The 14,768-nt window shown below is 43.6% G+C and overlaps 1 protein-coding gene across 3 annotated transcripts in view; it reads right to left on the bottom strand.

Moving 5' to 3' along the window:
- ACSS3 (acyl-CoA synthetase short-chain family member 3) overlaps positions 1–14,768 on the bottom strand; it is a 237,747-nt gene that overhangs the window by 57,370 nt on the left and 165,609 nt on the right. For all 3 annotated transcript variants that reach the window (XM_019514799.1, XM_019514798.1, XM_019514797.1), the window contains 2 exons: positions 6,995–7,090; positions 260–323 (listed from right to left, as the gene is read on the bottom strand). In XM_019514799.1, coding sequence (XP_019370344.1) covers positions 260–323; positions 6,995–7,090 — 160 coding nt within the window. The remainder of the gene's footprint in view (positions 1–259; positions 324–6,994; positions 7,091–14,768) is intronic.

The following is a 14,768-nucleotide window of genomic DNA, read 5'->3' as shown; positions in this document are numbered from 1 at the left end:
CACACCCCTTCCCTTTCACCACACCAGACTTACCACCTGATGGCAGCTGTATTGGATTGGTATCGGCCAATATGCCTCTTTAAATAACAGCTATTGGTATTGGCTCCAAAATCTCTTATCAGTGCACCGTACGTACGCATGCAGACATGCATGCCAGCCAGCCAGCCAAAACTGGCCCTATTTTTTTAAGGAATATCAATTTTTTCTCATAAATTTCTATGCTATTTGAAAGACATGTTTGAAGTTTTGTCTTGCTTACTTTACCACAATATTTCCTAAAGTCTTGGTCTTCGCTGGTTGCTTGTTATTATCCAAAATCATCACTGTAAAAGTAACAGAGAAAGAAATCAGACTTTTATTTTTTCAGATAAATAAGGACAAGCTGTAACTCAATGGATGCCAAATTAAGTCATAATTCACAGTACGGAGCAGTGCTAGGCAACAAAAAAGGAATTGTAAAATTGCTGGGTACCAATCTAAACAAACTCAAAACTCCTGTTAGCATCCCAGCCACAAATGCAATAATCCTTAAAATGAAAAGCTATCCATTAGAAAGGAGAATTAAAATTAAAAGAAAAAAAAAGTGAACCACACTGTGAAATCTGAACCTCTAAATAATCCTTTCAGAGCATGGCAACAACAACAATTAGGGACAAATGTAGCCCGCTTACAAAATACCATGTGTGTGTAATAAAACTGTTTTCTAAGTGCATATGATCTGCCTTTAGCGTGATGAGACCTGTATAGTGAAACTTCCATCACAACAGAGAAGGTTTATTTTCTGGTAAAGTAGGTAAAGTAACTTATGAATGGACTGAGGTCACACTACAGGACAGTGACAGAGCTGGGAAAAGAAACCAGAGATCCTTGGTCCTTTCCAGTGGACTGCACAATCTCTTGTCACCTTCAGTAATGTGGTTATATTCTGATGAGGACATACTCTAATGGGCTTTTACACAGAAAAGAGGCTGAAACTTCCTCCTGGATAAAATTGTTATCTAGGAAGTCTATTACAATCAAATCCATTCTACCAGGTGGCCTGGCAAGAAAGAAAGAAGAGTGGTTAACTTACAGCATTCTTACTTGTTCCAATTATTCAGTCATGCCCTACAATGCCTAGGGGTCATATTGACAGGAATAGCTGATTCTTGGGAGCAGCAAGGAGAATGGAGAGAAATACATTAAGTCTTGACAGACAGGACAGACATTAGCTTAATTAATAGGCTTTCTGAGGGTGGCCAGGGGAGAAGAAGCAACATCAAGCTGCAACCAACTTGCTGCAAGACCCTTTTTTATAAAAAAACAAATGTTCCTGGAAGAAGTATGGACACAAGGGAGACACATATCTTCCAAAAGATTTTTGAAGTAACATTGTGCCTACCAGGGTACCCATGGCTCCTGCAATCTGCTATTTCCTAGCTGAAACATTCCTTCCTTAACAGCCGGACAAATCATTCTAGACAGTGGTTCTGGTCTTAGCATACAAACAGATAAAGCCAATCCAAGATTTACAAAGCCGCCAGGTAGCTTTTATTATTTCATGAATCTGAAGGTGTAACTAGACATAGAAAATCCAAGAATTGTTCTGGAGAGGGTGAATGGGAACTCAGAGGTTATTCTGTCCAATCTTTTTGAGACACAGCCTCACTGGAATGTCAGTGAGAGCCTTGAATTCACGTGGGAAATTATTAAAAATCTACAAAAGCCATTTGTTGCTTATACCTGCTTATAGCATAAGAAAACAAGGTCCAGAGGTGGGCAATAAAGACGATAAAGGGCTTGGTAAGCAAGTCATATGAGGAGAGGCTGAAGGGGTTAGACATGTTCAGCTTGTGGAAAAGGCGCTTAAGAGAAGACTTGATAACAGTCTTCAAATACAACATAACCTCATAAATCCAGAATGCTCGGGACCGAGCACCGACCAGAAATTTGAAAATTTTTAAAGTGGGGTGGTAGATGGCGGTGGCTGCCACTGTGTGCAAGCTTCCCCCTCCACATCCAGGGGTGGGGAGGAGAGGTGGCTGGTCCCAGAGCAGTGGCTGCATGCGGAGCGGCAGTGCGGGGTGGTGGAAGGCAGTGGCAGCCGCCACGCACAAGCTTCCCCTTCCATGTCCAGGGGAGCAGAAGGGGATGCTTAAAAAGTGCCAGATTTTTGAGAATTCCTGATTTTTGAGATCCGGATTTTTGAGGTTATACTGTATCTGAACAGCTGTCATAATGAAGGAAAACACCTTTTCTCTCTTGCTGCAGAGAGGAGAATGCAGACCAATAGCTTGAAGTTGCAGCAAAATAAGTTCAGATTGGATATCTGGAAAAAAAAATTCACTGTTAGGATAGGGAGGGAGTGAAACACACTGCCTAGGGGAGCTGTGGACTCTTCATCACTGGAGGTATTCAAAAAGATACTGGACAGTCACTGGTCAGAGATGATCTAGGCATAGCTATCCCTATGTTCTACCATGGGTATTTCCTGTACTTCTGGGCTTTGCTGATTGCCGCTGCCCCCACTTTCTGCTATATGTGATAGGATTTTTTTAAGCCTCCCTCATAAACCTTCAGTGTTGGCTACAGCCAAGACAGGGACTTTGACTCGGGTGTGCTTTAGTTAAAGCTCCCCTGCCACCATTTTGAAGTGTAGGAGGCTCAATACATGAGATGCCGCAGGCACTTTAATTACAGCAGCCAGTCAAATTCAAGTGCCCCCCACTCTACCCCTGGAGCACATGTAGAGGTGCCCAGGCTGTTGTGGTTCCCCTGCTTTACCTGCGGCAGGTTAGGGTGCTAGTTTGTGCTGTGTCAGGGTTGAAGGGAGTCTCATGTAGATTTTAGATTATGCATTTGGATAGGAAGGTTTGGATAAGGATGATGTTGTCTCAGGCCTAGATGACCTCTGGAGGTCCCTCCCAGCCCTACTTCTCTATGATTCTATGAAATCACAGTTGAAGAATTTAGGTATACAATATAGCACCAGAGAGCTAAGCTGTGCTGCTGAAAAAAAAAAAGGCACACACACTTGCTCCTGCTTTGCATGCCACACCCTGGAAATGAAGCAGTAATAACACCCTGTGGGTTTCCCAAATCAGATTTATTTCCCTGAAAGTAATGTATGCACTTATTCTAAGAATTTGAAAACAAAAGGTAAAAGTTGGTGAATAGTGCTGGACTACTTGAATTCCAAACTAGCTTTAGGGCATGAAATTTACATAAGTCCAGGATTTGCTATGTTAGTCCTGGATCAATAGAAACCAATAGCATTTAATTAATTAATTAATTAAAGAATCCTCTCAAATCCAAACAACCCTGGCCCACAGACCAGATCAAACCCTTGGGGTCCAAAAATTTGGTGACATGTGAGCAGTAGCAGCATTAATTGGGGCTTGATGCCAGCATGCAGAGTGCCAGGGCCCAATCATGACACGTGAATTAGTGCAGGCATGGCACAGGCTGCCAGGGACCAATGCCAGCACTCAGGGACCAACTGCAGCAAATGGGGCTGAGAAGGAGCAGCGCAGGGCCCAGTTCTGGTTTGTGAGATGAAAAGGCTGAGTACCACTGGAATAGAAGATCTGGTTTAAGGAAATATCTGAACTAGAAATAAACGGGATACAAGAGGGCATAGGTATATGAAACAATTATACTGATACAAGCTGTTAGAACTGTTAGCTCTGTATGAACCTGTGATTGATACAAAGCACAGCAAAACCACTTTATCTCCAAGTCAAGGTTGGGAATCATGCAGACGTAATAGATTGTAACAGCTACTGTCCCCTTTGAAGCAGTCCCCTTTGAAGCTACTGCCCTTTCAAAGCAGCTAAAATGTACATCCACCTATATTCTTAGTTTTCCAGTGGTGGAGGGCATTACTTTCTACCTAGTCCTGGTTAAAATGCTTGAAACTAAAATTATTGCCTAGTCCTTCTGACATTTATACCAATGCAAAGCCAAAATCATTTCACAGAGACTTATTTACTTTCTTCTGTACTTAAACTGATATAATATGAAAGATTTTGACCCCTGTCTAGGAAGCATGGGCTTTTTTCCTTTCTATTTTGACTCCACAAATCTAGTTTAAATGCATCATGATTTTAGCAATCAGTGTCCTAAGAACCATACCAGCAGGGGTGGGCAATTATTTCAGCTGGAGGGCCACTTAGGGAGTTTTGGTGAGCTGTCATGGGCTGAATCAGCAGCCCCTGGCCCTCTCTCCCTGGCCAGGAGTGGCATGAGCAGCCAGGGCTGGGGCTGGAACCACGGGATGGTGAGAGCTGCAATCTGCTCCTTGCATGACCCTGCTGATGAAACCAGCACCTGTTGCAGGGACATGGGGGCAGCAGATTGCGGTTCTGCCCCCGGCCCTGGTCCCACACTGTCTCCACCCTGAGATCCCAGCCCCAGCTTTGCCCTCTCATCCCACTCCTGGATGCTGCCCCCCACCTGCCCGCAGCTCCATCCCATCTGCCTGGCTGAGCATGCCCTGCCCAAAGGGGTCCTGGCTCATTTCTATGGAGACTCCGCCCACCCACTCTGTCCAGCGCCCTTGGTGCTCAGGCAGCATCTGGTGGTGGAGACTCACACTGGCAGCTGCTGGTGCTGCTGGGAAGTAAGTCTGGCTGCTGTGCCACCCCAGCCCCACTGCATGCCTGGGGGTGGAGGGACCATACACACACATCACAGACCAGACTGTCCCCCATACCTGGACTGGGCAGGGCCGTGGGACCCACCATGGGAAGGATAAAATTTCTTAGTGGGCCAGATCTGCCTTATGGGTATTATTTTGCCAACCCCTGTGTTAGACCTAAAAGTTTTACAGCATAGAAAAGTATGGAGTCTATCTTTTAAAGTATAAAATAAATTTCTAGCGAGTCATATCAGCAGCTAAAATTCACAAAACAACTGAAGTGGGGAAGAATAAGACAGTAATCAAAATACAGTGATTACTGTACCCCAATTGTCTTTCCTGCCTAGTGCAGGGGGCTGGACCCAATGATCCTGTTAGGTCCCTTCCAGCCCCTAACAATCTACGAATCTATGGATCTATGATGTCAAGAACCAATATTTCAGTAATGGTGGGGTTATAGGTTTTGTAAACCTTTCTAGTCCTGAACTACTGTGATACCTGTTCCTTTACAGATTGTGATTGAACATGGCATCTGTCTTATGTTGCATTTTTGAAGAAATTCCTTTCTAAATAAAGCAAAGGGAAAGTTTTAGTTACATTAACAGCAGATTGTGAAGAATTAATTCAGAATCTCTATATTTCTGCTTCCCACTGACTTTTGCTAGGCCTGACTGCCACTGCCTCAGGAGCAGGTGAGATGCAATTATAATCATCACTGGTTACCTGGTAATTAGAGTCCTGGTCAACCATTAAACCTTTCCTCTACCTCCTATCTACCCCCACTTCTTACATTTAATGCTTGCCTTCCTATAAATAATTAATGGTGCCAAGTCTGGAGCAACAGAAAATGAGTTTTTTTTAAATTTTCACACTGGCATCTGTGTGTTAGAAGAAAAGCAAACCAAGCCCATTCTGCTCAAGAACGCGAGTACTTTCCCTGCAGATAGCTTGACCTTTGAAAAATCTAATTATTTTTTCAGTCTTGGACTAATTCCTAAAATCTCTGCATCAAAATCAGAGTTCCCAGGTATGAAAATATTTTACAATTCTTCCTTGTGTGACTTCACTCTCTGCATGCAAATACCTTTCAGGCACTCTCGCTTTTCATGCAGGTTCGCAGCCTACCATTTCTTACAGCTAGAAATAAAAATGCTGCACAAGTACTGAAAGATAATATGTTTAACATCTCTCTCAAACCCGAGACCTGCTAGAAGCCTGAACATAAAGGCTAACTTCTTTGATAAAAGGAATTGGGATGTGAAACAAGTTCAAACTGAGGACAGTTATACCCTGGCCAAGTTGCTTTTTAGTTTATCATTAAATATGTGAGGAGGTCACAGACTTCACAGCAAGATTCTTCTTCCTGCACGTAACCATCAGGAGATTTTTTAATACATTTTTATTCAAGAAAAAGAAAAGATCACATAGATGTGACTCTTAAACAGATGTGCTTATAGCCACAGCAAACAGAACCATTTATGCTCTGAAGAAAATATGTAAAGATATAACAGCTAAAATACTCTTAAGAGTGAATCATAGATAAAGCAAGTACTTTTTTTTATCTAGCTGTCGTGTCCTCTCTCCAAATTTTAAAGATTCCACTAACATCTTGCCAGCAGATGCTCTCACTGCTTGTTATCGTTTAATACCATATCATTTTAGATTAAGGCTTGAAGCACTGTTCTCATATCTTCACAATAATCCACTGGTCTTGAGCATGCAGACTGAATAGTTCAATGCAAGCTGAAACAGCCAGTTAGTCACAGTGGGCCTGGTTCTGAATTCCTTGTGCACCTTCAAATCCCATGTCTGCATTTTTGGCATCCAAAATTAGTTTAGGATGAATGAGACTAACCATTTCCAGGAAATGTATAATAATAAGGTGGGTTGTAAAGGGTCTGACCTTATCAGGAGTTGAACAGTTCCTGTAAAAAACAAGCATCTGTAAGAAATACAGGATCAAACCTATATGAAGCAGTAGTGGTTTCAGTTTTACATGTACTAGATCCTGGGATCAGCTTGTAAGGCCTGGCCTTCCTGTATCTGACAGTCCAACAGGATGTGCATGTGTGTGCATGAGATGGTTGTTTTAAGTGAATCCTGGAGTTACCCCACTGGTCAAATGATTCAGATGAGAGCAGCTCTGATGCAGTTCCAAGATATGCCACTTGGTAACAGCCATAATAATTCAGCATAGTTCTTTAGTATCTCCTAGGTAATCATCTCTTTTCCTCAAGCAAGCTGGGGAGAATGGGAGAACTATTAAGATTGGTCCTAGACCAACAACTACATTCGTAAGGTGTGATCTTACAATTTCCTAAGCACTTTCTCAAGGATACAGACAAACACTTTTAGACATACTCTATGCACACTTACCATTGTAGCCTGGCACTGGTTTTCCTGCCTGTCCTGGTGGTGGTGATGTTGAATTCCCCAAACCAATGCAGGAAGCTGTAATTGCAGATCCAGTTTCTGTTATATAAGGGAAGGAAAATATGTCAGTTAGACGTATGCTTAGGATCATTAAGTATTTATTGGTGCTAAGTTTGGTTTCTAGTTCAGCTTATCAAAAATAATTCCCAGTTGAGCAATGAAAAATTCAGAATTCAGAAGATTCATGTATATTATGTAATGTCTGTGAATTCATCACAGAAACTAGAGTGCACCTAAGGACTGCTTTTTCCATTCACTATCAGATAACCAAAAAGAAAAGAAAGGCATCTTTAGCTTTTTGCTATAGACCTGGGGTAGTCAGAGCCCAGTAACCTATATGCCTGCAAGAAATCAACAGAAGATACAATTATGTAGCTCAGTCATATTTTAAGAGTTGTCTCACAGATCAGTCAGAAAGAAGAATAATCTTCAGAGAACACACAGGTTCACTCTTCTCTTTGTTACTCAAGTCTCTACTTTGCCTCTGCACATTCTTGGAAGAGCATAAATCTGTATGCAGACTTCCACTTTTGGAATGAAAACTTGGAAACATTTATAGTCTTGTGTAACAGGGCCCTGCCCTGTTACTAGGGGTTCGGGGGAGTCTGAACAGCCCCATACCCCAGAAGCACCTCTGCTCACCCACCCCAAACATGGGAGAACTCACCAGAGGCTGGGAAACCAGGTCCTGGGACTCCATGAGTCCCTAAACAAGGGTGCTGACACAGGTGTGGGGAGTGAGAGAAGGTTAGCCAGGTGAGCCCAGAGTGGGAAGGAGAAAAGACACTGAATGCAGCCTCAAGAGGCTGCACCTGGCCAGGGAGCAGGCTACTGGGAGCCTGGAGTTACCAGGGGTTAAGCAGCCATTGGGGGAGCTGGGAGCAGAGGTCTTCTCTGTTTGTTTGTTTGCTTGATCATTTGCTTTGTTGCACAAGCCTGCAGGCTCTGCAAAGCCCCTGAAAGATAAGAGGTGACCAGGAGGTGAAGCCTGGAAGAACCACTGGAAAACAGCTAAATGCTAACTTATTTGTGTAACTTCTTTTATTTGTTTGCATTGCTACCGAGCTTGGGTGGCCTCCAAGTATTATCTACTGCAGCTTGGCTGTAGCAGAGGCAAGAGCCCTGAACAGTGGGTCCTTGGCCAAAGCCAGCAGCAGAAGTAAAACTGGTCAGCTCAACTAATGTGATCAAACATGCCCTACTGTGATCTGCCCAGACTCTGCCCATAGCAGCCAACAGTTTGGAAAGCAGAAGGAAATAAACCTGTAGAACAGGAAACGTTTTTAAAGCAACAGTTTATTTGGAAACACTGCAGAAAGCTGAATAATATCTATTTTATAACTCCTAGGAGTCTCACTATGATCAATGGGAACAATTTCATCTAGGGTGTGGAAAGAAAGGAAAAAGAATGGTAGAAGGACTGCACCTAAATCCCTGATTCTTTAAGAAAGAACATTCCTGGAAGATGCAGTAATGGTAAAGGAAAAGGAGTCATGCCAATACCAAACACTCAACAATTCATGAGTCAGAATCCCCCCCCAATCATAAATCTTGATAAAAATTAGATTGAAGTTATTTGTATTTGCCTTGTAACTCTTGAGCCTTAGTACTCACCTTTTTAAGCTTATCTCCACAACCATTAAAAAATGAAAGCTAACATTTTGGTGTATTCACTTAACTCCAGGATCCAGGCCTTTAATGACAACATGAAATATTGTGAGACTTGAAATAAAAGTATAAGGTTAGCCACATTGTGCAGAAACACTGCTCCACAGTGGAAGCTTTGAAAATAACCCAAAATGTATGCTTCTCTTGAATAATCTTCAACAGATTCTTCTAGGAACTAACAGGTTATACAGGATATTTAATAGTATCCCTATTTAGATTAAGTTGACATGTAGTAGTGCTAGCTAGCATGACATATTGACATTGATGGCCTTGCTGGAACTGGAAGCTATCCAGTTATATAACAATAACAATAGCAATGCTATTACTTATTAGATGGAAAGGACTTCGCTCTTGGACTTGCATCAAGATCAAGGTGTGCCCCATAGCAAAAAAAATGGCAGGTCATGAGGGATGGCAGTGTACATTAGAAACTGGCTGTTGTGCAGGAAGCAGGGAACTTGACATGTAAGAGCATCATAGGGATCACAGATAAACTGGAGAAGGCAGGGGAAGTAGGTAGTGATAGCCTTTAGTGAAGCCTTACAGATCTCCAGAGGAGCTTGGGAAAGAGGAATAGAGTAGAACTGCATTAGAAACAGACTCTGTGCAAGAGAGAAAAATGTACACAGTATGTTTTGACTGAGCAAGGGCAGAAAAGGTCAGAGAAGACTGGCAGGAGATGGTGGAGGGGGGGAATTGGAAAAGACTGAAGCTGGGCACAACTTAGCCATAGGAAAAACAAGGAGAAAGAAAATGGTTCGGAGTTATAATGAGAAATTCAAGTTGAAAAAAGGGAAATGAAAAAGCAATAAATGTAACTTACAGAGTTACAGATCCTTGACTCATATGTTAGGAAAAAACTGTGAGTTATGGTGAAAATTATTAACAGCACAATATGGGCCATTTGTCTTTAAAATGTAAGTATGCATGTATGGCATTTCAGAAGCGGGAAAAAGGAGGTGGTTCCTGCTTCCCCTTCATGCAACTGAAAGGGGCCTTGTCCCACATCAGGATACCAATAAGGGTATTTACTAGGTTTCTTTCATAATATCAGGGCATCAGAAATAGGAGATAAATAAGCTGCAGGAAAAGAAACCACTAAAGAAAAAGTTACTCAGCAGATTGCAGCTTTTTAAAAAAACAAACAAAAACATCCATTAGTATGGCCACTACTTGTTTTTTCTTTTACTATCTTTTTTTTATTCTGTCTTTTAAAACAGAAAATAAAGGCGAATGCCCTTTAATTACATGTTGTTTCCATGATTTGCATTTTCTTGAGAGAAGTGGGTATCAGAAAGGCAGACAGACTCCTTCCATTGAGTGTGGGTTATGTGAGGAGGCATAGAAGGTGGGGGAGAGAGGGCATATGCATCTTCATTACCTAAGCTACTCTGTTGCTATGCATCACTTGGCAAACACCTGCCAAACCTACTTCAACAGGTCAGTTGAGAAGAAGTGTTAAATAGGTTTACCTTAAATAGGTTTGCCTTTCACAAAGGACATCAGAGTTGAGAAGAGAAACAGTTGGAGGATGCAGACAGGCTTTGTTCAGATGCACGGGACTATTTATCCCAAATTATTTATTTACTTGAGGATGTGATTTGCCAGATTATTATTGAAATATTTTTTAAATGTAAGTGGTTGATGGTTGTTCCTTTCCTGGGATAGTTTTGGAAGATGTTCCTGCAGGTCTGATACACATAGTCAAAAAAAAAACTAGTTCAGAGTGAGGAAGAAAAGAACCAATGTGAGACCTAAAGCTAATGGGGTTTGGTTAAGAATTACCTGGAAAATTATATTGAATGTTAGACCTCATTTTGCCTAATTTCAATCCAGGGAAGTGGCTTGAGACTACAACACATTACAAATACAAAGCAGCCATTGCAGAATTCTTGACAGCCCTTACCAGCCTCGGCCACATTCAGACCAGTGACAGGCAAAAGGCTGAAAGTCCTATTGTAAGAATGATAAAGTAGAGGATTGGATGGTAGATGGAAGAGTTTCATGGATGTGACTATCTGTAATTCCACAAACCTATTTATACTTCTCACAAACAGCATTGCCAAGTGCAGAAATTAATATTAATAGATTCTACCATTACTATCATTGTTGACAGGAGTTTGCGAACTCCAGCCAATTTCTCTACATACACAAGTTGACAGAAATAGGGAATTCCATTGACAAGGAAAATTACTACAGCTGGAAAGTGAAGATTCTGCCAGAAAAATGGAATGAGAAGAGAACATTACTGTAACTTAATCCGTGGATGATTTACTGGGCAATGGGAACTGTCACAAATTTGTAACTGCAGAAGCCTCCCGTTCAAAGGTCTTTGAGAGGAAGATATTTCTAGAGTCTCTAAGGGTAAGTTGAAAAACACTTGGCTATTCTCAAGTGCAATCTATAAAAAGAATGAATGTAAACTAAAAGTAAATGATGCCATTGTGCTGATTTATGTCTGTATTTGCTTGTTATCCATTAACAAATAAGACCAAACTGTTCCATTTGTTATAAACAAGGGCATACTTTTAACAAAGTGGATGAATCATTTCAGTAGCAGATATTACTCCATATTAAGTCATAGAAGAAACATGAATCTCAAAGGTAATGGCTCATTGTATTCAGTGGGCATGTCTACATGTGCATTTACACTGGCTTAAAATTACTGCACAGTAAGTGGGAATAGGCCAGCATCTACACATGCAGGCATTAAACCGTATTAATGCTGTGCGTGGACTGACCGGAGACTAAAGTTAGTCCTTAGTTAGTCCACACACACAGTGTTACTGCACAGTAAGGTGTCTACATGTGCATTACTGCATAGTAATTAATCGGGCATAAATTTCATACCTGTAAATTTGCAGGTATATAAGTTACACTCAAGTCAGCATAAGTCACCATATTTACTGCGCAGTATGGGCATGCACGTGTAGATGCATGCCCATACCACGCAGTAATTTCAGTTACTGTGCAGTAAATATGCATGTGTAGATGCGCCCAGTTAGTAACTCCTGAAAGCTAGTTTCCCTACTTTCCACAAACTGAATGAGGCAGGGAGGACTGCCCTGCAGTAACAAATTTGTTTTTGGCATTCATATACTATAAAATAAAAAGTTCATTTCCTTATTGTCTCTTTGAAAAAGATTTGGCAAACAAATCTAGAATCCGTCAAAGAACAAGAAAAAGCTTAATTAGACAGCAATCCCTTTCCAAGGGAACAGCTTTTGTCAAAGAGAATTAAACACAAAATCCTCTAATGGTTAAGTTCAGAATATAATAAGGGAGGAAGTTCAGAAGTAGGGAAAAGACAGTCACCCTACTTCACCAAACCTTGCCAAATATACAAACTAAACAAGCCTTGCAGTGCTTCTGCCAATTAGAGTGATTAAAAAAAGAATTCTTTGTCTGAATTTAGATGGACAGAGATTTTCGAGTTAAAGTTTGAAAGTAAAAGCAGTAGGAAGGTGAGAAAAATGCCATTTATTATTACTGTATTTACTTTATTAGAAGGCAAGTTTTTCCCATTTACCAAGAGGAAAAAAGACCCTTGTCTTACAGCAAACACAAGACAGTGGGGGGGGAGGGAGGGGAGGCGGGAAGCAGGCAGTTGCTGGGGCTCCAGCCCCAACCCAGGGTTGAGTTCAGAGCTGGAGCCAGAGATGCAGCTGCTACCCCCCCTGACCCCCGCCCCCACTGCCTCTGCACACCTTGCCACTCCTCTCCTGCAGCCCCCAATTTCCCCCTTCCCATGCTGCTTCTCCCTCTCTGTCCTCCTCCCCCTTATCTTTGCTCCACACCAGCAGGTTCCGGCTCTGCTGCAGCTTGGGACATGGAGCATGGTCCCTGCTATGCAGACAGGGTGGGTTGGAGCCACACTCCATGCCCTGAGCTGCAGCAGGGATGGAACCTGCCAGTGCAAAGGTAAGTGGGGGGGCTGGACAGGCATGCAGCAGGGGAGAGACTTTGGGGGTGGGGGGAAGATGGGAGGAAGGTGGTTGGGGACCTAAGGCTGCAGGTGGTAGAAGATGCATGGAGAGGGGAGGAGGGGAACAGGGAAATCACAGAATCATAAAAATGAGGGTTGGAAGGGACCTGAGGAAGTCATCTAGTCCAACCTACTGCTCAAAGGACAATCTCCTACTAGATCATCCCAGCCAAGGGTTTGTCTAGCTAGGTCTGAAAAACTTCCAAGGATAAAGATTCCACCACCTCTCTGAATTACATGTTCCAGTGCTTCACTATCCTCCTAGTGAGAAAGTTTTCCCAATATCTAACCTAAACTTCCTGTGCTGCAACTTGAAACCATTTCTTCTTGTTCTGTCATCTGCCACCACTGAGAACAGTCTAGCTCCATACTCTTTGGAACCACCCTTCAGTTAGTTGAAGGCTGCTATTAAATCCCCTCTCAGTCTTCTCTTCTTCAGACTAAATAAGCCCAGTTCCTTCAGCCTCTCCTCAGAAGTCATATGCCCCAGCCCTCTCACTATTTTCATTGCCCCCTGCTGGACTCTCTCCAATTCGTCCACACCCTTTCTGTAGTGGGGGGCCCAAAACTGAACACAGTACTCCAGATGTGGCCTCACCAGTGCTGAATAGAGGGAAATAATCACCTTCCTTGATCTGATGGCAACACTGCTACCAATGCAGCCCAGTATACCATTAGCCTTCTTGGCAACAAAGGCACACTACCTTCAGGGAGGGGTGGAAAAGGAGGTAGAGCTGTAAGTTTCCCCCCCCACACACACACACCAAACTGAGATGCAGCCTTTTTCCTTCAGCTAAAAGGGATGAGGGCTGCTACAAGCAGCAAGGAGAGGGGAGCAATGCCACTACCACTGCCTGTACCTGAGACTGCATCCCCTCCATGCACAGCAGCCATAACCCCCCACCCCCCACCATGATGACAACCACAACCAGCAGCAGCAGCAGCAGCACCAGCACAGCACCCTACTCCACCCCTTTGTCACTTCCCATGCAGAGCCTTCCAGTGCCAGAAGAAGAGCTGGCACTGGACCTGGATCTCAGTGCCCTAGCAAGGGAAATTCTGGGGAAGGAGGGGAATCAGCTTGGTTTGGGCTCGACAACCTCAAGTTTCCCTTTGAGCCAGGTCTCCTTCTCCAGAAGGCACTTTGGAGGAGGCTGATGTAGAGGTGGAGGCAAGCGGCTCATCTGAGTCCATTCCTCCTCTTGCTGTGCCTCTGTCTGCTGAGGAGGGGGAAAGTACAGCAGCATCCACAGATCCACCCCATCCCAGAAGCGAGCAGGTAGTGTGGTCTGTGATCATTTTGAGCTAGCAGATGATCCCACATATGCTATCTGCCTGCACTGCTGAGCCAAAACCAGCCGGGGCAAGGGAACAAAACATATGAGCACCACAGGGATGCTGATGCATCTTCGTAGGCACCACCCCATTGCCCTTGCTCCTCCTCAGCCTGGCACCAGCAGAAGTATGCACAAAGGGAAGTACCCTGCTCGCTCCAAAGCCTCCATCTCCCCAAAGCAGCTGCAGGCCACCCTGGAATAGTGCGAGAAAGGTGGACAGATAGTGGGGTGCGTTCCAAAGGTGAGCAAGCTCACCCAGAGAATTGGAGAGATGCTTGTTGTTGATGGCCAGCCATTCTCCCTAGCTGAGCGGCCAGGGTTCAGGCGGCTCATGGCACTCATGGTCCCATCATACCAAGTGCCCACATGCACCAGCTTCAGGATGACGGTGGTATCATCCCTGTATGAAGCATACACAGAGTACTTGAGGGAGGAGCTGTGCAAGGCAGGTCCACAGCTGGCCTTACACTTCACCTCGGACATCTGGAGCAGCCAGGGTGGAGATCATGCCTACCTCTCCCTCACAGGGCACTGGTGTGACCAGTCAGGCCATTGGTGGACTATCCTTCAAGCCGAGGTGATGGATGAGTCCCACACAGAAGCAGGGATCATGGCAGCCATGAGTTGCTTGGTGCAGGGGTGGCTTGCTGGGCAGGGTGAGCTCACCCACGGGTTCATGTTCACCAACAATGGGCCCAATATGGTCAAGGTGGTCTGTGATGCCAAC

This window comes from Gavialis gangeticus, unplaced genomic scaffold (genome assembly GCF_001723915.1).
Source record: "Gavialis gangeticus isolate Ggan-Ray unplaced genomic scaffold, GavGan_comp1, whole genome shotgun sequence".
Taxonomy (NCBI): domain Eukaryota; kingdom Metazoa; phylum Chordata; order Crocodylia; family Gavialidae; genus Gavialis; species Gavialis gangeticus.
The sequence above is the reverse complement of the archived record's forward strand: the minus strand, read 5'-3'. Positions and strand labels throughout refer to the sequence as shown.